The sequence below is a fragment of the Gallus gallus genome, chromosome 2, assembly GCF_016699485.2.
Source record: "Gallus gallus isolate bGalGal1 chromosome 2, bGalGal1.mat.broiler.GRCg7b, whole genome shotgun sequence".
Classification (NCBI taxonomy): Eukaryota; Metazoa; Chordata; class Aves; order Galliformes; family Phasianidae; genus Gallus; species Gallus gallus.
The window spans coordinates 23603264-23630662 of NC_052533.1; the positions used below are offsets into that span (position 1 = coordinate 23603264).

The window sequence follows — 27399 nt, forward strand, 5'->3', positions numbered from 1 at the left end:
AAAGCATCAGGTTCTCTGCTTACTGTACCACTTACTGAGTTAAACTTCCTGAAGTCTGTTTTTTAAGGAAAGAACGAAGTGTCAGACCAGAAGATCCTAAAGCAATGGGCAAGGAATTTGTTCAGGAACAAGGAAACGCAGCACCCGAGAAACAAATGTGATTCAGCGTGTTGGAGGCATCATGTTCCCCAGATCTGATCTGTTCCTGATTTCACTGAAATTAAAGGCTGTGTTGTGTTTGGTTTCTGTCACAGGGGAGTTGGGCTCACAGGAGCTGAGCAGATGCCCTGGTGATACGCTAGTTAAGCTGTTGCAGAATGACTCAAGTGACTCTGACTTGGGCTAAAAGAGGATCTAGTCTAATAAGCGGGGTTGCATTTTTGCCCTTGGTAACACGGTTGTGACTTGCACAGCTGTCTGCTGGAGATTTATACTGTGCTCTTTTCAAATGTTCCCATCAGCACTCCCACTCAGGCACTAGGCAGACTGAGTGAGTTCCCCTGTGTTTCGGGGGACTCATACCACCATGGTGTCAGACTTCCTTGACCTCTCAAAACAAAGGCCCCAGATAAAAAAGATCTGCTGGCTTCCCCTCCTCATCTGCTTTTCCTGCAGTGGCTCTATGTACCTAACCCTGTTCTGTGTGCGTGGGTAAAGAGAAAAGAACAATACTGAAAGCTTAGCTGCCGCTTGTTTGGGCAGGCAAAGCTACAGACTCTTTGCTTAAGGGCCACAGAGATTACCTCTTCCTTCTTTTCTCTATATAATCATGGCATCCCAGTGTGGGATGTGGGAAGTGCAGAATCTTTCTCATGCTGCTCTATACTTTGTAACCTTGTAGAAGAAGACTTTTGTGTGTGTTGGGATAAGATGATGCCAGTGAAGGCGCTTAGTAATAAGTGTTCCCTGTGTGTTTACTGTGGGCTGTGGTTTTCTCAGCTAAGAGGTAGCAGGGGAAAGGGAGAGTTCCTACACCTATCTACTGTGAAACAGGTTATATATATTTTTTTGTTTCTTTATGTGGATTTTGGCACACTTCTGCATCTGTGTGGACACAGACCTATGGCAGAACTCCTGATTTTGGTCTGCATCCATTTCCATTCAGAAAGTTTGAGAAGAGTGAAAATTTCACTTTGGGTTCTGGTGTGGACTTCACTGAATTTGTTTGTACAGACTTGATAACTGGAAAGGTTCATTATTCAAACATTTCATTTCCAGAACCAATAAATAGATAAATAAATAAAAGGACCTGAGAATGGGGAAGTTTTATTATTCAAACATCTTTCCAGAACTGTCTATGACCTACCAACTTATGAATCTGTAACTGGTGCTGCTGTTTTCACTGTCTGCAGTGGTCCCTGCACTAGGGTGCTGGTCCACCCTCTGCATGTGCCCTGTGAGAGCTGCAGCTGCAATTGGGGCAGGTGCCATCAGTGTGGCTGCTGCCAGCATGGCCTTCGCAAGGAATGGAGGAAGGAGGGCCCGAGGAACCTGTCGCTCTGCTGCCTGTGGGTGCTGGGGATGTTCCTGCTGTGATGGGCCAGCTGTAAAAGTGGGTACTGTGTGAGGTGGAGGAGCAGAAGTGGCAGACGAGGTCTGGCTGCTGCTTGGTGGCAGCAGAGAGGGGGCCATAGGCTGACACATTTCCCTCTGTGCTGGTGCAACAGGGTCTGGCAGGGTTGGAGCAGTGCCGGCTTGGGTGGCAGCATTCTTTGTGCAGTTGAGTGGCGGGGGGCCCATGCGTACCACTGTCTCTGTCCTTTCTTCCTTTTCTGCTGCCATCAGGCTCCTGTCTTGCCCAGCAGCTGCTCCCCACATGGGCTGGGCACCTGGGCTGCACCTCAGGTGGCTGTCATTCAAGTCTCCCTGCAGGGCAGAGGCAGCCGCCTCTTGTCTCTTCAGGGCAGCTCTTCTCTGGCAGCGTTTGAGCAGTTGTGGCTCATCTCCCTTGAAGCATGAGTGATAGTAGAAGAATAACTAAAAAAATGCAAAGGAGAAGAATTAGATCCTATCCACTTGGGACTGAAAGGCAGCAAGATACAGGAAGTAAGACTTTTAACTGCTGAAGACAAACAAGGATATTAAAAGGGTCTATCGGTCAGTTTAATCCTGAGGCCTAGGCTGACTAAAACAAGATATGTTGCAAAGGTATTGAAATAAATAGACACATCATATCCTGATTTATCTTTCATTCCATGGGTTCAAACTTGGTTATAAGCCAAATCTGTTTTATCCATATTTCTACTACTCAGCAGTGCTACCTCTAGAATACCTGGAAACAGAAGAAAGAAATGGAGATCAGAGTATTTACTGTCATCCTCATCTCCTCTACTACTAAGGCTTATTTTCCTGGAATCTCCATCCCTCCTACCAGAATGCTGTGAGTTGGTTTATGTGTGATACCTTCCTGTGAGCAGCAAATGCTGCTTCTGCTGGAAATTCAGGAACTGAGGGAGATCTTTTGTAGTTACATTGTATTTTGGTGAATACATGTAGATTAAGTTGTCGAATGAGGCTTTCCATGTTTTCAGTCCAAAAAGCTCTCAGAGGTTCTTTGCTTCACAGTAGTTCAACTTCAAACATTTCTTCATCAGTTACAACAGTTTCCACTATGACACCATGTCATCTTAAATTGGTCACTTTCAACCATTCACCAGTGTTTCTGTGGAAAGCTGAGGGCTGAGAAAATGCTGGCTTTGCTTTCCTTAGAAGAAATGGGAGGTGAACATTTGGTTTCCTCTTCATCAGAAAAAGTTAGCGAATCCTCTTCCTTTATCCATGCTACAGCAGCATTACGAGCTGTTCCTTGATGCTCTCCTGGAGGATCAAGAGAAGAGGAGCCTGAGGACTCAACCAGCTTATCTGGCTCAGTAACAGAAGATGTTTCTGATTCAGGTGGTTCAACTTTAATTTTTCTTGTCTCAGTTTGATCAAAGTTCTCATGTAGAGGCATTTCTGCAATGAGTTAGTCTTTGCTCTCCAAGTCAGCAAGCAAAATCTAGCTGAACTGGGAGTTCCAGTGGGAGTTGCTCAGGGGTCCCCATGATGCCCACATGTCATCACAGTGACATTGCTGTGTGATGCCCAAGTCCTGGCTGACTGGAGATACAGTGCGAAGATGGAGCAAAGCTCTGTGCTCCTGCACAGAGCTGTGGGAGTTTTGAGTCAGGAAGTAAATTGTATTTAAAGGGGTTCACTCCTCACCCAGAACTTGCTTTCCCTTCCCTGTATGGTCCCCTAAATAGGTCCCTTCTGGCCTCCTTGGTGTCTTTCCGGTTCTTCAGATTGGAGAGGGGAAATAAGTTTCCCAAGCAGTGTTAACAAAAGAAAATAGCAGTCTCTTCCAGTTTGCCACCATTTCTTGCAAATGCTCCATGATTTCAATAGTACAGCTTCTGCAAGGGATTAGTTGTGTACCCAGGTGATGCTATGCAATGTCAGCAGTCTCACAGAGGCTATTCTCTAGGTCCAGCTGGAAAAAGGCACTAAGTCAGTTTTGCTGACAGCATGAACAGATGTGCAACCCCTCTTTGCTTCCTATGCTTTTACTAGATAATTTAGAAATTTAGAAAGCAAGCTAACAGAATCAGTGATGTTCTTTAAGCCTTTTAAGTCACACTCTTCTCTACAGGATCAAGTGCTTAATGTGTCAGAGGAAGGCTCGGTCTGGAAATGGTGTCTGGATGCAGCACTCAAGTGTCTGCCTCAAATAAGGGCAAGATTCACCAGAGGGCCATGCTCATGGCATTGAGCTTGCCAGAATTCAAGGAACATCTGGACAATGCTCTCAGCTATATGGTGTGATTTTTGGGTGGTCCTGTGTGGAGCCAGGAACTAAACTTGATTATCCTTGTAGGCCCTTTCCAACTTGTGATATTCTGTGATTTCAGTGACTTGAAAATTAGCACCAGCTCTGTAATTTCCTACTGCTTGCTACTGATTAAATATACAAAATCAGTTGCAAAGTGTATATAGAATTATAACATAGCCCAGTGTTTCAGACTTCTGAATTTTTAAGAAAATATTAGCTTCCATTACTTGTTACTTTGTACACTTTAGTTTGCACAGACAGGACATAAGAGAATCAATTACATTTAAATAAGTGGTGTTAAATAAATACATACCAAACTAACTCCCTTCTCCAAAAGCAGCGAAGAGCAACCAGAAGTGCATGAGATGTGAAACAGTTTCCAATTTAAGGTGACCGTCTTCTTTTTGAACATTTGAAGTCAGTGGAGTCTGCAACAGTTACTTTAAAAACGGGGTCTGTTGTGTGATGAGTTGTTGTCTGCTCTCGGAAGGCAAAAAGTTAAGCCGACATTTTCTTAATCGAACCCAAGATTACCACACTAATTTCAAAAACTTAATTCTCTTTTGTAACATACGTTTTTCTTCTCCTGTTTTCTTCTTCGATTTTGAGCCTTCCATGTGGAATACAGACTGTTCTGTATGTGTCCTCTTTAAAATTTCATGTGCTACAGATGAATCAGTTAGTGAAGAATTCATGACTCATTCCTACAACAAAATGTCATGAACTTCCCCACCTATGCGGCCTGATCATCACACCCCTACTGATTTATCTCCTTGCAAACTTTCTTATTCCTTCTGCAGAAAGTTCTTTGTTTTCTTTCTGGTGTTGCATCCATAAGGACCTTGTTATTGACTTTTTGCTGAAATGAAAGTCATGATAAAACTCGAGATTTCCAGGATTACAGTATCCAACTACAGGGATGGCTGGTATGTATCATGGGTCATCATATATTCTGTTGTACAAGGTATTACAGGCAGTGTTAATCTGAGAAATAGCGTGTATCTCTGTAACTCTATTAATAGCAGATGGTTGGGTATCTGATTTCAAGTTTAGGCTTTGCTTTTTTCTTATTTTATGCTTATACTCACTAAAAATGAGGTGGAGAAGGCAGTCAATGAAACAAAGTTCAGTGATTTTCCATTGAGTGCTGAATGAAATGGCTTATATCTACCAGACAGTCTGGGGAGGAAGGGAAAAGAGTGAAGTTAGGTAGACAGTCAGTCTTCTTGGTGCACAAAGTAGCTGAAATCATTCCTTCTTGCAATAAGAGGGGTTGAAAGAGCAAAGGTTTAAATAAAAGAAATCAGAAAAAGAAGTGAAGTCCCCAGCCTTGAGATTCTGCATCCCTGAAATTCCTGCTAATGTTGGCTGCCAGGCCATAGATCAGAAGGCAGAAAGGGTAAACACTGTGTATAAATAAATATGGTGGAAAGCAAGGTAAATTTGTTTATGCTGGAGTGGGATTACTTAGAGATCCTAAAGTGACTTGTGCAGCCTGTCTTCTGATCATTACAATGTTTCCTCTCTCATGTTGATAGTTACATGAGATACACACTATCCAGTGGAGGATGCTTTATTTACCCTTTAACTTACCCAAACCCCAATTTTATTCAGTGTATTAAAGTCCAATTAGTAATGTATACATTTGTATTTCCTTAATATAACATCTCCTTTGCCCCCTTCTCTATTCGGGATCAGAAAGCTGGCCCAAAAAGAAGTAGTTGAGTCTTATGTGGGCACTGTCCATATTTCTGCCTTTTTAGTGGAAATTTCTCAAGTCAGCTTTCTGACATTCCCGTGCTCTCAGCAGTATGGGACGTTTGCAGACATTTCCTTTTCGTGTGATGAGGGTGGTTCATTGCAGCCAGAAACACTTTCTCCCTTCTGTTTACCCATCCACAGCACTACTAATGTCCCACAATTTTTAAACACAATGAATTAAAGAAAACTGTAGAATAATTTGATGACTTAATCTTTACCCCGATAAAAAGTAGAGTTTATTGCCTTGACACAACGTGAATTTTACAGTAGTTAAGACAGCAGAACTTAACATTTTCTCTTTCCAAATAAGGAAGTTTTTTTCTATACTTCTGTTTTCCTGTTGTCTCTGTTGTTCTTCTAAAGTTCAAACAGCCAATGCACCAGGCCAACCTCGTGTGCCCCGTGTTCTGACTTTGATGATTTTTGTATTTAGAATTCATTAGAAGTTCCTTGTTAGCAAATGCTCCATCCATGATAATGCCATCATCTGCTATCCAGGGAGGAGGGAGAAAATAAAAACCAGAAGAAAACCAAATCCCAAACTCCCTTACTTGGTGCAGGCTCCTTCCAGCAGTCCACAAATCTTACTTGGGCATCTGGCAGGGACTTGGCAGCTTTGCAGTTGTGGGAAGTGAAAAATGATCACAGTTAAACTTATGCCTAGCATTCTCTTCTTTTTTACAAAGATAGTAAAATAGTAATGTGGTACCCATTCGCAGGCATGCGTCTATGTATAGCTTTAGATGGCCTCTCCACGGCACTTACAAACTGCTCGGAACACCATGCATGGGCGAATTGTAGTGCTGGTGAATTTAGGCTTGATCTCAACTCCCACTCTCTCAGCTGTTTCTGAAGACTTGGTGCACTGTGTTCTTTTTCCTTCTCTGAATGGCATCGTGTACTGCTGGTAGTAGCACCATGAGCTACTACCTCATACTATATTGAATATCCACTTACTTTTTCCTTACAGCAAAATAAGTAAGAGGAATTTTGTTACCTGGTCAGATTAGCCTCTTCAGTAACTCTAAATGAGCTTGTATTGCAGTTGTGCAAAGCCATTTGAACAGACTCTCAAACACAGACCATGAGAGTGCTCTTTTCTCCTCCTTTCCCATCTCAGGAGTTTGCTTGTTGTTTGTGGGGTTTTACCCTTATCCCATCCTCTGAGTAATCTAGGAGGAGCACTGCCATACAAGCTAATCATTCCCTCATTGCGTGAGCCTTCTCTTTCCATGTACTCTTTAAAAACTTCTTTCCCTGTTCCAAGTATGAGGCAAGCTGGAGCTCTTCAAGCACTAAGTAAAACTGTCTACCTACAGCACAACTTTTCTCAGACTGATTGGATGGTCTGCCTATGAAACAATGCTCCCCAACTGGAGACAGTGGTTACATACCTGGTAGGAAAGGCAGACACTGGAGAGAATGTCGTGTTCTAGACATAACTGCTACAGAGATATAAATGCATGAAACTTCATTCTTTATTTCTTATAAAAAATCTGTGTGATATCAAGAGACTTAACAGCTAGCACACCGTGCATTCCAGTACTTTGTTGTTCATGTGCCATTCCTTGCCGGCCTTGTTTACACTGTCATAGTTAAGGCATTGATATAAATCTGGAAGCTGCCTGTGTGAAGGCGTGGAAACATGCAGCTTCTTTATCTCCTCTTATTTCAGAGATAACATCCCTCATCTAATCCATTTTGTTCCTTATCCGAAAGATAACTTCATTGCGTCCTAAATAGATAAATAAAAAAGGTCAAGTTCTTTTGCTTCTCATGCACTCCTTAAAACTTCCTTCTTCTCAAATTTGACAGGTCGTTGGCAGTTTTGTACCCATCTGTATTTCTTTCTGCCTCCACCTCCTCACCGTCTATTCCTAAGCAGTATTTTCTCTTTCACACGGCACAGCGTGAAACTAATACAGACTGCTGGACTGAGGGTCTATGCAGAATGAAAGCCCTGTAATCTCACTTTCCTTCCTTTGCCATTTAGTCCAGCCCTCCCTTCCCCTTTCCTCATAGCCATTTTTCTTAGATGACAACATAGATGTCTGAAGATGTTGGTCATTTGTAGGAGACGTATTGCTTATAGCATTGCCAACACAATGCAGAGGAAAACAAACTCTTGTGAACTCATTATAAAGAGTTTCACCGTAATTCTTCAAATTACACAAAACTCTTGCTAAAACAGTTAGAATTCAGCATTTCATTTTGTCTTGATTCTGTATTTTCTCCTATTCACTTGCTAAAGGCTCTTCATTTTGGTATATTTGCTATTTTGCATCCTTTTTGAAGTAACTGCTTCTGCTGCCCAGGCAGTAGCATATACAGTTGTTTGACCCAGGCTCTACTTGCAGCTTATTTATGGACTTATTGTGCTAATATGTACATGACTTTGTAACTGAATGGATGGAAAGGGTCACCCTTGATGGGGCCACTTGTCCTGAGTGCCATTCAGTGGATGTATCCTGGAGCTCTTCCATCTCTTTGTCATTTCGCATTAAAGTTACAGATGACTGGATCAGATATAATTTGTTTTGTGAAAAAAACAGGTGAGTTGTGTGTAAACATACCTTTCTCTGGTAGCAAAGTGACCTTTCAGCCTCTGTTTTAGACAGACGTGTCTCTAACTGCAGAACCAAGGGTCCACAGCCTAAATCTATTTTGCAGGCCTATTCCAACACTTGCTGATCCAAGTCATGGCTTTTCAAATTCCTCTGGAGATGGGTAGCTTCTCTTTGAGAGACTGCGTGTCTGCTTTGTTGTTACTACAACATATATTGCATCAAATTAACCACAACTAACCCAACTTTCCAGAATGCAGGCATTTTCTTGCTGAGAAGGAAGTGGAACTGCTCAAGATAATACGTTTTCATTTTCCTGCTGTTTTGTGTTCCTGCTAGCTTTTACCTTCTCAGCATGTCAACTGAATTTTTATTAAAGAAGCAGAATCACTTTATCATTGGTCTCACTTTTGGATTTATCAACTGACTCAACAGTGAAATGACAAGAGATTCCCCTTGTCTCATGAAGCGCTTTTATAATTACACAACAGATGGAACAAAGCTCTTCAGAGCAAGAAAGGAACTACGCTTCGCATTAATGTATTGGAACACACCTGCTACAAGCGAGGTGCTGCCCCTTCCATCCGATAGGGAGAGCCAAAGAGCTGCTCTCCACTCGGTGTCAGGCATGAGAGCTGTGCTCTTCCTTTCCTCTGTCCTGCCGGTGGCTCGGTGATTTTGCTTGTGCAAAGCTGGCTACCTTACATTTCTGTGTATTTTTGTCTTGGGCAACGGCATCGGTCCTTGACAGCCTCGTCACTTCTGATTAATGCAAATGATTGTTCTGTTTAATACAAATACTGAAATCATCCTCTTCCTCTATGATTCTCTGCTGATTATTGTAAGTGTTCCTACCTTTTATTAAAGATGTCATCGTAAAATTGTAGGCTTTGATTTGTTAATGTTTATGTTTTGTGTTTCAACGTGATGGCGGTGTTGTCATTCTTCCTTTTACTGGTGTCACCCTTTCACTGGCCACCCTTTTCGACTTCTTTGTCTCTCTTTACTCAAGTGCCTCAGTGTTAGCCCAGAGCCATTCCTGGCAGACAACTCTAACTGTTAACTTTTATTTCTTTGCAGTTTCCTTATGCAGCACAGCGGTACAGTTTCTATGCTTTGGCAAAGAGCACAGCATTTCCAAAATAACTGAATGTTTTTAAGCTGGCTTACCTTTGTACAGCCATATAGTAATTAATACTGAATGCTCTTATGCAGTAAATTAAACTGATTACCAAGCGCGGCTTTGAGATTTCACTGGGGTTATATTAGCAAGACAGTACCTGTAAGGTAGGAAGAAATGTAATCCAAATATGTGGCAGGTAACTGAGGTATGGGAAAGATATAATTTGATGTGTATTCTACAAGTGACAGATGACTGTTTTCAGCTAAACAGCTGCTTTCTCATTTATATTTAATAACTGATTTTTGAAGGAAAAATGAGAAATAAATTCCATTAGTGCAACCATAACAAGTCCAGGCCAACGTTACCATGACGGCTTGAGACAGGCTATTACAGTGTAAGCCCACATACAGGCACGTTCATCAGTTTCAGGGTGGAGCAACCCAGACAAATATTTTTCCAGCTTGCCAATGGATTGCATACTGTGAGGCAGCACTTCTGGGCTGTATTTTGTAAACTCCAGCCTGTGTTTCTCCCTCTGCGAAGTCACGTGCTGCTATTTCAGAATGGGAGAAGGCTCCAAAGTACCACTAAATTTGAACGGTCAGTCAGATGGAAAAAGCCAAAGCCCACATTGCTGTCTTTTCTTCATCATGGCCCAAAACATGGTCTGATTAGGCATGGTAATGATTACTGAACTCAATAATCAGATTTGCTTGTGAGTAATTTAGCTTCAAGTACACTTGTAAGCTCTGAGCATCAGGTACGCTTCCCCCTGTTCTCCCAATTTTCCTCTGGCTCACTGAGTGCTCTTTCTTTGAGAATAATAAGGGATATTTACTGCACAAGAAATACTTTGAGATAATGCTTTTTTTTTTTTGCAGACTGACAAACCCTGTTATTCTAGATTCTGACTGCCAAGAAAAAGAATTCTTTTCAATGGAAAAAAAAAATGATTTTATTATAATAAAGTAGTATTTCCATTAAAAAATAATAATGAAATCATTATTACAGCTCCCAATGGTTTGTAATCTGGGGAGGGGCTTTTTCTAAGGGCATGGTGACATGGTGAGGGGAAATGGTTTTAAACTGGAAGAGGGTAGATTTAGACTAGATATTAGGAAGAAGTTCTTTACTGTGAGGGTGATGAGACACTGCAACAGGTTGCCCAGAGAGGTTGTGGACGCCCCCTCCCTGGAAACATTCAAGGCCAGGCTGGATGGGGCTGTGAGCAACCTGGTCTAGAGGGAGGCGTCCCTGCCTACAGCAGGGAGATGGAACTAGGTGACCATTCTATGATTCTATGATTTCATGATTTCTGTTTCAGATTAATCAATTGCGACATATATGAAAAATATAACTACCTGATTCAGAATCATAGAATTGCAGAATGGTTTGGGTTGGAAGGAATCTTAAAGATCCCCTAGTTCCCTGCCATGGACAGAGACACTTCCCACTAGATCAGGTTGCCCAGAACCCCATGCAACCTGGCCCTGAACAGTTTTACAACATTAAAAGGAACATGTCAGATGCAATCTTTGCTTTCCTGGCTTGGAACACTTCAAGCAAGCAGTAACTTTTCCAGCTTCAGATTTTTTCTTGCTGATGTTGCTACAGAGAGAGAGAGATCTCTCTACCATGTATCTAATGGTACATATCCCGTACATATGATACTTGTCTGATGCATTGAAGTATGTGACAGATACCATTCACCACATCAAAATAAGTATTTTACTCTTTTTTTTTCATTTGTTTTCTGTAATGTTTCCTAATGTTCCTCCACCTGAAGAGTCTAACATGAGCTACGAGTTTTGCCAGGGTCTGACTCTTAGCAAACTCCTAGTAGACCAAACATTCACTCTTTTCCTTTCCTATGAGATCATGTATTTTCGGCAACTAGCTGGCATCATTCTAGCTAGGCTGGTAACTAATAGTTGTCTGTGTTGTGCTAAAAATTCAGAGCTCGGTTTTGAGGAGTTGTGTTAGGAGACAGCACAAAACACAGCTCTTTCGACCGCTCTGAAGATTTGTAGCTCTTAGAGTTGACAAAATGGCTATTTCAACATAAGCTGTTGTATGCAGATTGTAATTCATATCCTTCCCTTTTAAAAATTCCATCTTGTTTCCTATCCATAACTGTGCATTTCTTACATGATTTCAAAGTGGAATGTTGAAGGGTGGATGGGATAGTCTCCTCACCAATTGGAAAAAGGCTATTCTGAGTTTAGGCCCTCACAGTGCTGATATTTGCCTTTCTGATAAGCTCCTAGAACAGGCAGTTTTGTTATCAGTACCAGAGGTTTTCTTCAGCTCCTTCAGGACAAAGTTCTTTATTTTGACACTTTCAAACAGTTTGACGTATTCTATGGAAGAACAGCACAAGCTTCTTCAGTTGTCAAATTACCAATATTAACAAACTTCCATTTTTAACTATAAATGGTTTCCTATAGAAGAAATGACACTTTATGCAAGCACTCCTTGCAAGTGTTTGAAACTAAGGATTATCAACTCCTTATTACCATTACCATTAGTCTGGTGCTACTCTGGTACAGATGAGCTTTCTTTATCACCCAAAATGTACATGTGTTTTGTTCAAACAAGATCTTTTTCTTTAAACGAGATTATGTAATAAGAATTCGTGGCTGAGCATTATAAAATAGATCTCAATTCTATTTATGCTGTGATACATAAGGGAGTAAATCCGCCCCTGCAGTGGCGTGGTGGGATGGTAGGTAGGGGCTTTTTTTAGCTAGACATCAGAATAGGTAGTTTCCATTTGTTTGTTTGCATGCAGATATTATCTTCCAGGACCTTAATGACATTGACAGGAGACAGATGATGGCGTGACTTTTGTCTTTTGCTTGAGCCATGTGGAAAAACTTACACTGCTGCTCTGCTGCGGGAGGAAATTGCTGTCTCGGAACCTGAGTAGCTCAGAAGCACCAAAGTGACTCAAAGCAACCCATTGGTGACATCCCAACTTGTGTTTATACATAAATACAGCACACATCCAGAATGACCCGAAAATCAATTATTTTCAGTCTTAGAGGACTGCACCAAAACTGGTTTAAACAGCTACTGAGTATAATTTAAAGTGGTGCTGTCAGGTTAAACAACTGGGCTTTCTCTTCCTGCCGTGTGTGCAAACTCAGATGATTTGAATAGAGTTGTTACTGTGGAACAAGTTAACATGACAGCAATACTCAGCTGTACACTAATACTGAACCAAGCAGATTTTACATGTGCACTGGTTGGGAAGCAGAGTAATTCTGTAACTTCAGTGAAGTTACGCTGGATTTATACTAACATAAAAGGAGGACCTTGGTCTCTTATCTTCCCCAAAGTATGCTGTATGCATTTTAGTGTTTCTTAGGAATTAACAGAAATGTCAGTCATGCTTTAGCAGAGCCTAAAAATACCTTCTAGTTAAATGGATTGTCACAGAAATGCTCAAAATGTGAAAGGACGTGTAACTCCAATCTTTATACTTAGGTGCATGGCCATGCTCATACATGAAGTCTCTCTTGGAAAGTGGTGCCCTAATCAAAGCAAAACACAGCTTATCACCCTTGAGACCATATCAGTGTTCTTTAACATAGACACTATGTAAATAAGGAAGAGATTGAAAAACACTTTGTAAGCAATTTCTAAGTTGGAATATCTTTGATGTCAGTGGCCAAAGTCGGATCCCCTAAATAAGGTCCAAACAGTCCCTGACTGAGCAGGCAAAAGGGCCAGTAGTTTCTGCAAACCTTGGCTGTCGTGCTATTGATGGAATGTAGAATTACTTAAGTAATTTTGCATTAGATTCTATGTCAAAGCTGGGCAGTGCCTGCTTGAACTGCTACGCTGTCTACATGCAACATGTACAAGAAGAACGGAAATGTAATATATAATCTTTCTTATTGTGGAAAGCTTCAGATCTAGCATGTTTCTTCTGTCAGCTTCTGCAAGTCCTATTGTTTCCCTGCTTTCTATTGCGGTGTAATACAAAGAGAGTCTGTACTATTCTGGCATGGATCTTGATATGGATATGGATCTTTCCTTGGGTACCCTGTTTAAAATCTTTATTAGGAGTGGAGAAGTGCCCATTTTGTTTGCAAAAATTCTATTAGAAAAAATGATTTTAATAGTATTTATTCATCTGGATATGTAGATAGGGTAGTGGATATCTTTAAATAATTACGTGTTAATTAGACTCTTTTAAATAGCTTCAATTGTTCCGTCATTTGTTTAGAGTTTGCTCTTGTCCCTTTTTTTGCTTATGAATGTGAATTATCAGGCTCCATTCCAGAGATGCATCTAGCACATGCCGAGCTCTCCAACCACTCTGCGTGTAGCATACAAAGGAAAACAAAATGATTGAATTGCTGCTCTATGACCCTATTCTTCTCCAAGGAGACCTGAAGTTCTCTCCACGGGCCTGATGTTCTGTATTCAGAAGCCAGGCAGTTCTCTTTGTGTTCTTACAGTTCTGTTGCTACAAAACCATGCTAATAGGAGGGTCCTGCCTCAGATCAGCCATGCTGCGGGTGGTTAGGATTTCATAGGGACCGTCCTTGTGCACGTAGGACCGTGGAACAACTGTGCAATGTGATGCACTGGGACAGGCTTCTCACCTTATGGCCTTCCACACACGTATTTATTGAAAGGCTCTTACTGAAGCTCTGTTTTAAGAGACCCGATGCTTTCCTGCCCTTATTAATGTATTGGATAGTTAAAATTTATTGAGGTTTTTTTGAGCTGCATAGCCTTGGTGCAAATGAGGTTAACCAGATCCATACCAGTGAACACTTAGAGTTGTGTATAACGCCTATGTTTTGATCTCACTAATGCTATAAATCAATTTTGTGAAGTTCTATATCTAATGTGTTTATTTTCTGTCACCTACACCTCGATTCTCTATGCTTGGTAATTATTTTTCAAACTTTGCAATGCACATCCCCAGGCCATTTTCTGGATATTTTTGCAATTAGTTTAATGAACTTTGCTTAGGAGTTGCTGTGTGATTAACAGCCATTACCTTCTTGGATTGCCAATTCTGCAAATTACCTAGAGATTTCATGTTCTGCAATTAAGATTTCTTACTCACAGCATAAAACCAAAACACTGTTTGTGGCAAATTCACCCAGCTAATGAACATTATGAGGGAGTTGGTTGTGGTTGTATGATGAAGAGAGATCCTGGCAAATCGGAGGGTTGGGCAATCGCCTACCACATGAAGATCAACATGAGAAGTGCTGGATTCTGGGATGGGGCAGCCCTGGATAAGTGCACAGACTGGAGGACGAGGGGCAGGAAAGCAGCCCTGCAGATGCGTGAGTTCTGGGTGACAGCAAGTTAAACATGAGCCAGAAGTGTGCTCCGCAGCCCACAGGGACAGCCAGACCTGGGTGGCACCGGGCCCAGTACTGCCACCAGGTGAGGGTAGGGCTTGTCCTGCTCTGCTCTGCGCTGTGCGGCCTCTTCTCCAGCACTGGGTGCAGTTTGGGTGCCACAACATAGGAAGAACTTAAAACTATTAGAGAGGGTCCAAGGGAGGGCTATGATGACAATGAAGGGACAGGGAGACAAACGTATGGGGAGCAGCTGAGGTCCCTGGGTTTGCTCAGCTCAGAGCAGAGGAGCTGAGGGGAGGTCTCACGGCGGCTGCAGCTCCTCACAGGGAGCGGAGGGGCAGCGCTGAGCTCTGCTCTGTGTGACAGCGACAGGGCCCGAGGGAACGGCATGGAGCTGTGTCAGGGGAGGGGCAGCTGGGGGTCAGGGAAAGGGTCTGCACCAGGGGGCGGTGGGCATGGAACGGGCTGCACAGGGTCACCACTCCAAGCTGTTAGAGCTCAAGGAGCGTTTGGACAGCGCTCTCAGCCATAGGGTTTCATTTTGGGTGGTGCTGTGTGGAGGGACTTGGACTCCGTGGCCCTTGTGGGTCCCTTCCAACTCGGGATGCTTTGTGATTCCGTGACACTGGCATGTTCCGTCCCTTTCAGCAGCTGCCAGAGCCTGGATTTGTTACCAGCGCATTACTCCTTCGTGTCGGCAGGGTTCAACGGCTCATTTTTACTAGCTGGGGAAGGAACGTGCCGGCACTCGACCCGCAGCGAATCCCCGGTGCCGCTCCCGCCAGCGGTTCCCACAGCGGTTGGAGGCGGCGGTTCCCGCCTCGCGCTGCCGGCACTGCGTCCCCGGGACGGGGAGCGCCCTCCCCGCGGAGCCGGGCACGCCGCCCTCCTCGGCCCCGCGCGGGAGTCGGCCCGCCCCGCTGCCCGGGCTGTAGGCTGAGACCGGCGCCCCGGGGGGCGGCGGGGCTCGGAGCTCCCGGTGGGGCCGCGGTGCGGCGGCGGCGTGCCGGCAACCTGCTGGCGGCCGGGCCCGGCCCCGCCGCTCGGCGGTAACCGCCCGGGGCCGGACTGCGGCGGGAGCGCGGCCGGCCGCCTCCCCCGCCCCCCCGCGGCGGAGCGAACCACCGCGGCCCGTCCGGGAGGTGAGGCACCTGTCACCCGGCGGCGGCGGGCCGCGGCGCGGCGGGCGGGCGGCGGCGGCGGTTCGGGGCGCGTCCCGCGGCGGGCGGGCGGGCGGGGGCCGCGCGGCGCAGCGCCGTGCCGGGGAGGCGGGCGGCGGGCGGGAGCGCGGCTGCGGCGGGGCGCGGCGGCTCTCCTCCCCCGCGCTGCCGCCGCGGGTGTGCGCGCGGAGCCGTGTCGGTGCCCCGGCCGCCGCCGCCGCCTGCAATGGCGTTGAGGCGCCGCGGCGGTCGCTGCCTCCTGTCAGGCGGGCGGCGGCAGCGCTCCTTCTGCGGAGAGCCCGAGGAGCGGCGGGGGCAGCGCTGAGGCGGGCGCTGGCGGAGCCGCGGCGGCTCCCGGCCGGGTAAGGCGGCGTAGCGCGAGGTGGGCGACGCGGGGGAGCCCCGGCGGCGCGTTTTGGTTTCCCGGGGCCCGACCGGGCGAGGTGCTGCCGCCGGACCCGCGCCCCCGGTCCGCCCGCCCACGAGGAACCGCCGCGGGGCTCCGAGCCGTCCGCTCGGCTTAAGTTCCTTTCCCCCGGCGAGAACGCGTTGCCGCCGATAGCGGGGTCGGTGCGTGCCCGCGCTGCGGGGCCTCCGTCCGCTCCCGCAGCGATCGCCGCCACCCGCTCGGATCCGAGCAGCGGTTGCCGCCGTCCCGCAGCGCCCGAGCCGGGCGGGCACGCACGGGCGGCGGAGGCGCGAAGCGAGCTGCGGCGGAGGGGAAGCGCTGCGGGAGCGCGTGCGGGCCGGCAGTACCCGGGCAGCCCCCGGGTGCGGGCCGGGCTGCGCGGGGCCGGGCGGGGTGCTGCGGGGCTGCCCGACACGGGGCAACTCTGGGCGAGGGGATCGCGCTTCCCTGAGCACCGCTCCGGGCGAGGGCGTTAACGGCGGGTTCCCTCGGGCTGCCGGCTCGTGGTTCGGAAGAGCCCCTCCGCGCGCGTTGGGTGTGATGGCATTCGTGCCTTTACGTTCCTCTGGGAGAGCGCGGGTTGCAGGCTGCCTCGGGGAGCAGAGCCGTTGCGTTTGCACGGGTTGCCTTGCATTACCGTATATCTATTGCTGTAGTTCTGTGTGTGTAACTCAGACGTTTGCGATGTCTTACTTTTAGAATAGCCCAATGACAGAAGTAGCGATATTTTTCATAGCGCGTTGCCTTTCCTGTGCATGTGTGTGTGTGACATGGTACTTCCTTGTGAACTGACTGTCTGCTCTCACACCGTGGAACACCGAGCTTGCAGTGACGAAGTTCTCATGTGTTTGTGTCTCATTAAGGTTGTATTTTTTTACCTTATTTTTAGTAAATACCTCAAATAACTAAAGGGAGATAATGGCTTAGATTAAAAGAGGTGAAAGTGCATGGCATGATTGAGAACACCCCACTTTCTCTTGCAGGTTGAGTCCGTCGCTGCTCTGGGAAGGCCTGGGCCGTGCTGCTGTGCCCCAACTGGGTTAGCCTCTGCCTCCGGCCCTGCTGGGGATGGCCCTGCCAGCGGGCAGCACCTCCTGAGCCCGGGCTGGGGCGGCTCACTGAGTGCGGCTCTGTGGAAACTATGTGAGCTGGTTCTGCTCTCCTGAAGTAAACATGATGAAAACGGAGTCTTCGGGAGAAAGATCGACCCTCCGAAGTGCCTCTCCTCACAGGAATGCTTACAGAACTGAGTTCCAAGCGCTGAAAAGCACCTTTGACAAACCAAAATCAGATGGAGACCCAAAAACGAAAGAGGAAGGAGAGGCCGCTCAGAGCAGGGGGAGGAAATATGGCTCAAATGTCAATAGGATTAAGAACTTATTCATGCAGATGGGCATGGAGCCCACGGAAGGTGCTGGAGCTGCCCCCAAAACCAGGGGGAAGGGTGGCCCTCCATCACCTCAGAGACGAAACAGGCCCAAAGAGTTTGTTGAGAAAGCAGACGGTTCAATTGTAAAATTGGAATCTTCTGTTTCAGAGAGGATTAGCAGGTTTGACACCATCCATGATGGCCCTTCTTACTCCAAGTTTACCGAAACGCGGAAGATGTTTGAGCGCAACGCTCATGACGTGGGACACTCCAATCGCTATTCCCCAAAGAAGGAGAGGGCAGCCTCCAGCGAGCTGGCGGAGGAGTGGTGCAGCTCCAAGTTGCACAGGGGCAGCACTGACTCCCTGGACAGCCTCAGCCCCAGGACGGAGACCGTGTCTCCGACCGTGAGTCAGCTCAGTGCCGTTTTTGAAAACGCCGACTCACACAACGTCGTTGTTTTGGAAAAGTCGGAGAACAACGAAGAATACTCCGTAACCGGTCACTACCCGCTCAACCTCTCCTCCAGCGTCACAAACATCTCCTCCCCTGTTGCAAACCTCGAGGGCTTTAGTCCTCTGAAGGATGCTGGCACGTGGTCTCCGCCAGCCAAGCAGGGATCCAGCGCGGTGTCTGCCGAGCACTCTCAGCGTAACAGTGCGCCTCCTGCGCCGAGACAGAAGGTGACCACAGGCACTGTGTCGGGTTCAAAAACAGCTGAAGAAGTCAAGAAGAACGCAGAGCCAAGTGCTGATTCTGTTGAGAGCCCTGCGGTGAGTCAACAGGATCTGGTGCTTGACCGCGAAAGGTCTGCGGACAGTTCTGCAAGGAGTAAGGCAAAAACAGACACAGAAGTTTTGTTGAGACAAAAGGAACGTTCCGAACATGCAGAGGGTATTGCTGATAGACCTGAAGCTGCAGAAATACCAAGAAATTTAGTTTCAGGGGATGATTTAGTAGCAGATGCTGCTTCGGATGCTGCTGAGACCCATTATGATGAGGCAAGTGAGAAAGAAGTGCATGAGGATGGGAATAATTTCCAGAGTTCCCACGTGTACATGCACTCTGACTACAACGTGTATAGGGTACGATCGAGGTATAACTCCGACTGGGGAGAGACGGGGACAGAACAGGATGACCAGGATGACAGTGATGAGAATAACTGTTACGAACCTGATATGGAATACTCGGAGATTAATGGATTGCCAGATGAAGATGAGATCCCAGCCAACAGAAAAATACAGTTTAGCCGTGCTCCAATTAAGGTAAAGTTTCCTACATTCTTTTCCAGCGGTTTGGTTCATTTTCAAAGGCAACTTGACTTGAAATACATTTTGACAATTGAACTTTGTGCTGAAAAGATTGTGGAGGATCTTTTGATAGCCTTTTTTTTTGCAGCCAGCCAGTGAGCATAATCCTAAATGAAGTAAGCGAGCTGAGCTCTGATTAGCCTGTCATTTCCTGGGCTGCTTGGAGGCTGTCTGAGCTCACCAAATTTGAGAATGGCTGTTCTGGACTTTGTGGAGTCTGAGAATTTTAGCATGCATATTTTGATGGATGTGACTGAACTGTAATCACATGGTGAACATAGAGGAGAGTGTTCGGTGGCCTTTGGGCTGCTTGTTGGTCTTTTTCCATTGAAATTACAGCTTCTTTAGATCAGACGGCTTTGCTTCAGCTCTCCTCAGATGTTTGTAAGTTTAAACACTATGCCATGAAGTACAGTGTGCTGTAGTGCAGTGGCTCTGTCTCAATAGCAGAGGGCTGTCACTATTCTGCGTCTGAATTAGCATCACCTTTTCTAGTAGCATCTTCACTTTTTAAAACTTTTTTAGATCTTAATAGTATTAGTGTATAGTAATTACCTTAATAGTAATTAGTGTATATCAGTGCAGGTAAGAAACTACAGGCAGGTGGAAGTCAGTTGCCTGTAACACCTGATGAAGGCTAAGTTTCTTGCAGGGTTCTTCCAGGTGTGTTCTTAAACACCTTGAAACTGCAGGCAAGAATGCAAACTATTTTGAGTATTTTCAGCTAGAAAGGAATAACCGGTCATGTTTTTATAGCAGTATTTCACTGTGGAGTCCTGGAGTTATGTATAGAAGCACTTTATTTCCGAGTTATGTTTAATGACCATCCAGAAACACAGTCATTTTTTCAGAAAGGGCTCTTGAAAGGCTAAATCTGGTGGAGCACTTGAAGTGTACACGTTTTTAAATCAAAGATCTTTCATCAAAATGCACTTTATTGTTTCTGAGTGAGTTTAGTAATGAAAATTACAGTCGGCTAAAAAAAATCGACTGTTGAATGTGAAGTAACGTTGTTGATAAAATTGGTGTTTGCACCACCTGTGGTTTGTGTTAGGGTAAGGTATGCGTAGCTGTATTAGGAAATCTCAATCTGAATGAAGCAAGCAGGTTTTGGCATCCATTAATTGTGGTACGGAGAAAGGGCCGCGTGCTCTTCATGCTTGGAGAGGACCGCTCTTCAGACTGAAACAAAATATTCAGTGCCAAGATAATGGAATTTTTGTGTTGTTAGTATTTTATTCAGGCTTGTGTCATTGACCAAAAATTGCAGCAGTGTTTGTGCTCCCTCTGGATTATTTGTGTAATTAAATGAGCTGACTTTCTTTCAATTTTTTGGAGATGAAGCAGAGAAAACTTCTGTTACAAAGGATTCTGGAAGGTGCCCCCTCCCTCTCCTTCCCCTCTGGCTGCACTAGCACATAAGATGACTTCTCTGTCTTCTGGAAGCAGTCAACACAAATTGGTTCTATTATGTTTATTATAGATAGAAAAGATAAGAATTTGGAAAGTGAGCACAGTGGCGTTACTCTGGATGGTGGGCTTTTCTGCTCTTGCTGCTTTCAAAGAGCTCAGAGGAGCACTGGCATTGGTGTATTGCTGTGCTCTGAGTTGTCATCAAATATTCTCTTATTATTTAGGTAAAACATTTTTCTACTGAAGAGTTTCAGTCTATGTCTATGTCATATTATATACTATCAAGAGATAGTAACAGTCCATCAGGAAAATGCTCTCACAATCATTTGCTTGACTAATGAAAGAGTGCGTTTCTCGTGGGTCTTAAGACGCCTACCCAAAGGAAAAGAATCGTGTCTTTAATTCTTTTAGCATCTTCACTGTAGCCAGGAGGAAAGCAGAATAGAAGCTGCACTGAGAGAAAGCAGTGTGGAAGGGGTGATGCGTTGTGTCCTGTGCCCCTCAAGCACGTGCAGCCTGCCAGCCACGTGGGGAAGAAGAAGCGAGACCTCGTGGGAGGAAAAAGCACAGCCAAGTTGTGGAGGACAGCAAGCTGCTTGCCTGCCCTTCCCCATGGCCTGCCCTGGCTGCGCTGCTGCAGGCAGGGACCTGGGATGGCAGCTGGGACAGAAACTTGTCCCTGTGGGCTCCTGCGTGGCCTCTTTGATGGCCTCACTAATTCAGCACGCTGTTAGGAGGCTGAGAGCTGGCTTTGAGGAGCAGCTTCTGTCCAGTAAATACCTATCAGTGATCAGTGAGCAGAGTCCTGGGTTCTGTCCCCTTCTTGAAGTTGTACCATACACATTCAGCAAGCGAGCCACTTTAGCTGTCCATTACAGGGATGCTTGCTAGCAGAAGAGTGTGCCACTACATAAGAATTTTTCCAGTTTGGCCATTTCATGGGTTTGAGAGAATATCTGCTTTCATTAATACTCATCTGAAACTCTGCCGTACGCGTATTGTGCGTGAGAGAGGAAAACACAAAGCAATTTAGGAGTATTTTCTGAACTGCTGAAAAACTGCTGTTCAGCCTTTATTAAAATGAAGCAATTTGTGCTTAAATGCTTTGGTAGGTAGCAGTTCCACCCAGTGCAGGTTTGACAGTATCATACCTCCCTTCTCCTACAGGTGAGCTCTGAAATGATAAAATCGGAGAGTGAATTTGTAACCTGTGAAATGAGAGGGTAGTGCCCAAATGTTGTTACTTGAGGGTCTCAGCAGCATAAACATCTTTGAGTCAGTAATGGTTAAACCATTTGTTCCATGGGAATTTTCAGGGAGGTGTCTAAGAAATACATGAAGGGAGCGCTAAGATGGAAGAGCAGAGATTCTGTCACCACTTAGAGGAACTGTTTTGTTGCATTAGTGGAGATGCTTTGGACTATGACAAATACTGAGATGCAGGCAGAAAGGTGAGCAAATAAAACCTTACTCATCCAACTGAAGAAAGATTGAATTCTGCTTATTACCTGAGCAGGAAACTTATTGGGAAACTTGCTCTGGAGAGAAACACTAAGGACAGGGGATATGGGAAATACCTCTGTTACAGGCTGTGATTCTCTGTCACCCATCCTGTGCTCCATGGGACCTCACTGTAGGTTTGTGGGGTTATGTGCTGACCTCGGCTCTCCTGCAGTCGGTGGCTGCATGGGGGCTGTCTCTGTCTGGGTGAGTTTCTTGGTTCTTGGAGCACTGCATCCCTGCTCTGAGCAGGTGTGTGTATCTGCTCTGGGATCATAGAGGTGTTCCAAAGGGAGGCAAGAAGGAGCTCCTACTGGAAGTAGCCATGAGTCTGCGTGTTGCTGAACAGGGTTTGTGCACATTAATTGCATGCGGAGTGTCTATGTAGCAGTATGGAGGCCTTGGTCAGCACTGGACCATTCTTGTGCTCAGGTGTTTGGTATCTGCTCAGTGGCAGAGCTGAAACTCCCAAGTAAGAGGTGAAAATGTTCTCTAGGTGTGATGAGAAAAAATGTAATCAAATGATTTTCTAAGGGATGCTTTTCTACAAAAAAAAAAAAAAAAAAAAAAAAAAAGGAAAAAAGCACAGAAGTTCTGTGGCTTGTTGGCCTTCTGTTGAGTTTTGCAGGGTTGCCTGGGAGTTCAGTTATATGCTGCATCCCAGACATTATGGGATAATTAGGCAGGGCTGGCCAGCAGCACACGATTCATTAGCTCTTAACTTCCATTTGCTGGAGTGTGGAAAGTGTATTAATTGTCCACATATATCACAGACTTTTTTTTAAAAAGAGCCATCCTTCCTCCATCTTGGATAGAATTAGGATGGAAGGTTAATGCCTACCTCTCTTCCTCCTTTCAAGTCTGGCGTACCGACAGCTGATGGCTGCATCTCCAGTCGGTACCCTACTTGTGGCACAAGGAATGTGATAAACCAGTCAAAGCTGCTTGCAGAAATTGATGTCTGCTGCACAGACTGTGCCCAGCGTGGCTGAAGGGCCGAAGGGGTTGGGTATGGTGCAATCAGACCACCAGGGGGATGGGAGGGAGCACGGGGTGCAAGGATGGTGCCATCCCTGAGCTGCCCATGCAGTTTCAGGATTCAGCTTCAAAGAAGCACAAAGCTTCCTTGGGGGACCCTGCATTGTAGGGTCAAAAGGAGAGGACATAATAGGAATGGAACATTTACAGTGGATGAGACACCTACAGTTCATCTAATTTCAGGCGAAAGGGTTATAATCTCTGGTGGCCATGCTTCATAGGCTGCTCCTCTCTCTTGTAGATCAACATAGGTACAGCATTTCAGCTTTCCAGATCGTGTTTTGTTCCCACTGTCTGTTTTGTTCCTGTCATCAGGAATCTGAACTTGTGCTTCACTCTGTTCTTCATGTGAATCTCTGAAGAGGTTTTCCCAGAAGTGCTGTGACTGAAGATCAGTGTGAATATAAATGACATTTGTATTTCATTTAGTTGTTCTTTAATTTCTTAGGAACCGCATGCTGGTTTTTTTCTCAGTAAAAAATCAATTCTGGGAGTACATTTTTTCTCCTTTAGTTATTCCTCCTTTTTTCCTCACTAAAACTTATTCAGGTTTCTAAATGGTGGTGAAGAACAGGTCTGAAACAGTTTTACACTACAGTCACTTTGGTAATTTTTGCTGTCCAAAGTATCGACCAGTAAACATGAAGATAAGGTATGATTGCAATGTTGTCAAATTTTAGTGTTGAAAAAGGCAGTATTTCTTTGCTGATTCAGAGTTCAGTATGGTATTTATCCGTTGTTGAAATCTTCATCAAGTGTTCTTTTGGTTCACAGCAGTCATAAGTGAAGGTTACCTTCCCACAAGCAATTACGGTCCCAGGTGCCAATCTTGCCAGTGCTTCTATTTGTGTTTTACTTGAGTGACTGTGGAATTGGGTTTTGATGATCTCCGCGTGTCCCTTCCAGCCTCAGTGAGCCCATGGTTCTATAAATGAAGTGGTCCTGGTGCATCTTGGGCGCTTCTTGAAGGCAGATGTCAAAGGAGAACTTGCAGAGGGATCCCCAGGCTATCTGCTATTTAGAATGAGGAGTTTTGACTGGGTTATTTAGGAATCCTTACAGAGAAACATAGATGTGCAGCCCCCTTCTGAAGCCACTGGAAGGGTGTTGTCCTTTCCTTAAATCTACTTCTCCTGTGTCTGTGCTTTGCTTACAACAGGAGGAGTGGGAGGCAGCTTTGACTGTGTGCTGAGGGACATGGCTCAGTGGGAGATACTGGTGGTAGGTGGACGGTTGGACTGGGTGATCTTGGAGGTCTTTTCCAGCCTTACCAATTTTATGATTCTATGAAACTAGGAATTAAGTGGTCTTAGGCTCTGTTGCTAATTTCTGCTGTAATGCTGTAATACAGGTGTTTGAACTCCATAAAACAGGCAGAAAGTTGTTTAACAGCTCTGTTAATTTTCACTTACAGATAGCTTGGGATACTGAGCTAATGCTTAGGTAGCTTGAAACATGCCATGTAAAATGGCTATATGCGTTTTTTCAGGTGTTAAGAACTGTGGGAAGTTCTACAGACGAAGCAGAAATAAAATGTGCTCTATTGCAGAGATCATGGTGCAAACTTTGATTATTTGTAAAAGTTAACAGCTTAACACAAGTTTCTTTGTTCTGGTGGTAGAATATAGGGAGTATTTCTGCACCAAGCTCTGTATTTCAGTTACGTTTGTTACAAGAAGTCTTGGCAAAATGTGGCAAAATGTTTTGTATATTTTTGTCAGGGAAGGGAACAAGAAATGGGCGTTTTCCTGTAAAGAGGCTGGATGCTCTCAGGTAGAGAACAGCAGGATGAAGCATTACAGAACAAGCTGCTATTTCAGACATTAAAAGGCAAGTCTCTTCTGCATAGTTATCTCATATGTGAAGTGCATTACTGAGTTGGGATCGTATGCTTTCACTGGCTGGGAGCCTTGGCACGTGATAATTTTAACTGCAGAAGAGTTCTCTTATATTAAATATAGAGGAAATTATATTGGAGTGCAGTGGATGGAATAAAACTATTTGTCCAGCGACTTGAATTGCACTGCTAGGTCCAGGGACCAGTTATTCCTGGCTGCAGTGTTCATACACAGATAGTGAACTGAACAGCAGCACTGTTCCTTTGAACTCGGTTTTATAAGCGCAGAGGACATTCTAGAAGAGCCATTTGTAGAAAAAGAGTTTGCACGGAGTGATTGATTGAATGAATCAGAGGTTTATGTGGTTTACATTGAAAGGGTTTAACAATTAAAGGTTTTGAATTTCAGAAACGCCGACTGAGAAGCTGTAGGGAAATGGATTGAAATGAGGTGAACCAAAGCACCAAAGGGAGCTGACGGTGGGGTTCTTGGAGCCTCTTACATTCCGAATTTGCATTCCAGAAAAAGGCAGAGTACATGAGCCGAAGAACTGCAGATCTGACTACAAGAGAAGTCAGCCAAAGAGAATAACAAAAGCTAGCCAAGAATTTGCAAGGAGTGGCAAAAGTGGTTGTTGAAAAAATGGAAGTTGTCGTAGAGTTCAGAAGTTTTAAAGTGTGAATAAGATGGTGCCAGAAGTCAGGCAGAGTTTGACCTTGTAAAGGAAAATGACCTGATTAGTGAATAGCTGTTTATCCATTGAATATGCAACAGGAGGGGAAGTGAGGCATCACACAGTAAGCGTGAGGTTATGATTAGAGCTACCACCCCCAGTTTATTTTAATGGTATGGTCAGGTTGAACGTGGAGTCAGGGTTTAGAGTAAGATAAACATGTGCAAGAAGAAGTGGAAGTTCTTATGGTGAAATGAAGATGACCAGAAATTCTAGCACTCAGGTTTGATGGTGATTGGAAGGTAGAAGTTGTATTTCAGGTAGTCTTCTAAAATCCATTTCAAAACAAACAGAACAAACGGCAGTATAAAAATGGAGATGGGATTTAACTGTGAAAGAACAAACGCAGTGGCTATTTTTCAAAACATACAGAAGAGATGGTTCTGGCAGCTTGAAAATTATTGATCTCCTTTTCTGTAGCAAAGCAGCAGCAAAAAAAAGGAAAAATCAAAGGCAGGGAGGCAAATGGAAAAATAGAATACATCTGGATGAATTTATGAGAGGTAGTGTATGTCAGACTAAATTATATCTGCCTTTGATAAGATATAGGACCTTAAAAATTTCAGTAGTCCTGCCTTAGGAAGTTGGAGCATGCTAGCTGCAGTTGCTAATGTCAGTGAGTGGGAAGCTTTAGCATTGCATAGAGGGATTGTGGTAAGGTATGTGTGGCTGGGAGGACTTGAGTGGTGGATATGGATTTATGGGCTACAGTTACACCGCAAACCAGTGCCTCTTTTGTAGGGGGGGAGAACTAAGGAGAAAGCCACTCTGAATAGCTTGCACAGAAGAACAGCGACAACCCGCAGTGTGATGCAGCTGTGAGGGGGGGAAATGGCATTCTAGGTACATGAGGCAACATATTTTGGTAGCGGCAGGGAATTCTGGATGTCCTTTTGTAACTCCCTAAGGAGACTTCATCAGGACTGTGGTGGATTCTACCTCAGATGCATGAGTTTGCAGGAGAGCTGCAGCGACTTGAAGCTCTCAATCTTCCTTTTTCTTGGTTAAGTCTGTCATAAAACAGGGGGCTTAATAAATTTGTCTTGCTCAATGAGGGATGGCAAAGTCTGAAAAAGAGCATAATAGCATCTCCAGTATATTCATAAAGAAAAGCACTTGAGGACTAAGTGGCAGTGTTCCTCTTTTAAGGTGGAATTGAGTATTTTCCAACTAAGATTAAAGAGTTGTAATAGCGAGCAATGGCACGGGCAATTTCCTTCTCTTTTCTTATGGTTCTAACAGGCCATTGTATTGTCTAGCAATGTCTATTAATTCTCCTCAGGTATGGAATTTCCTTCAGCACTATTGAACTTACAGGCCATGAATAATCTATTAAAAACGTAGCTGCTATTCCCATAGTTAAATGGTACAAAATGATACCTGTTGTTCTCCGGTGTCCTTTTATATATAGTGAGTATTCTGGTGAGAGCAGAAGCTAATTTTACTCACTAAATCGATCCAAGAGACCCATCAGCTCCCTCAGATATTTCCATATGATAAAATCAGTGGAAGGTGTGAATGCAGAATTCAGCTCTGGGACTGTGCTCAGTGTTAGCACACCTGGAGCAATGCCTCTCACCCTGTGCACGTCTGTAACTTTTTCATGTTCTTCTCTGAGGTTTCCATCTACCTGAGCATTCAGTGTGTAATCTCAAGGGTGTAAGATGCTGGTTCACGTTGAAAGGATACCTTTTTGTATTCACTCCATGCTGTATGTAGGTCTAGCACCTTTAATTTCATAACGTGTCCTACTATTCATGTTATTTGTTCAAAAGCAATAAGCGATAGAGGCTCTTGAAAGTCATATTACCAAACTCCTGCCTAATTCAGCTAGACCATGGTCTTCATGGCAAACCAACATAGCAAGGTTTTGTCCAAGTATAGGTAAGGTTTAATCATCTTTGCTTCTTTTAAATTTGCAGTCATTTTTTAAGATACTCACATATTTAATCATGTAAGAATCTCCATATCTAGAGATATCTAAGCAGATATTTTCCTGTTAGCTCTGCCTACCTAGGAGCCCAAAGATTGCTG

The 27399-nt window shown here is 44.9% G+C and overlaps 1 protein-coding gene across 11 annotated transcripts in view; it reads left to right on the forward strand.

Annotated features, from left to right (window-relative positions):
- Positions 1 to 27399, forward strand: part of PPP1R9A (protein phosphatase 1 regulatory subunit 9A) — a 174718-nt gene that overhangs the window by 22585 nt on the left and 124734 nt on the right. For 8 of the 11 annotated variants that reach the window (XM_040695472.2, XM_040695474.2, XM_040695475.2 and 5 more), the window contains exons 1-2: positions 15975 to 16117; positions 17148 to 18798. In XM_040695472.2, coding sequence (XP_040551406.1) covers positions 17338 to 18798 — 1461 coding nt within the window. In that variant the 5' untranslated portion in view covers positions 15975 to 16117; positions 17148 to 17337. Of the gene's footprint in view, positions 1 to 54; positions 4738 to 15695; positions 15738 to 15974; positions 16118 to 16482; positions 17028 to 17147; positions 18799 to 27399 lie in introns of those variants that run through there. The other 3 variants (XM_046930244.1, XM_040695473.2, XM_046930255.1) reach the window with 3 other exon arrangements.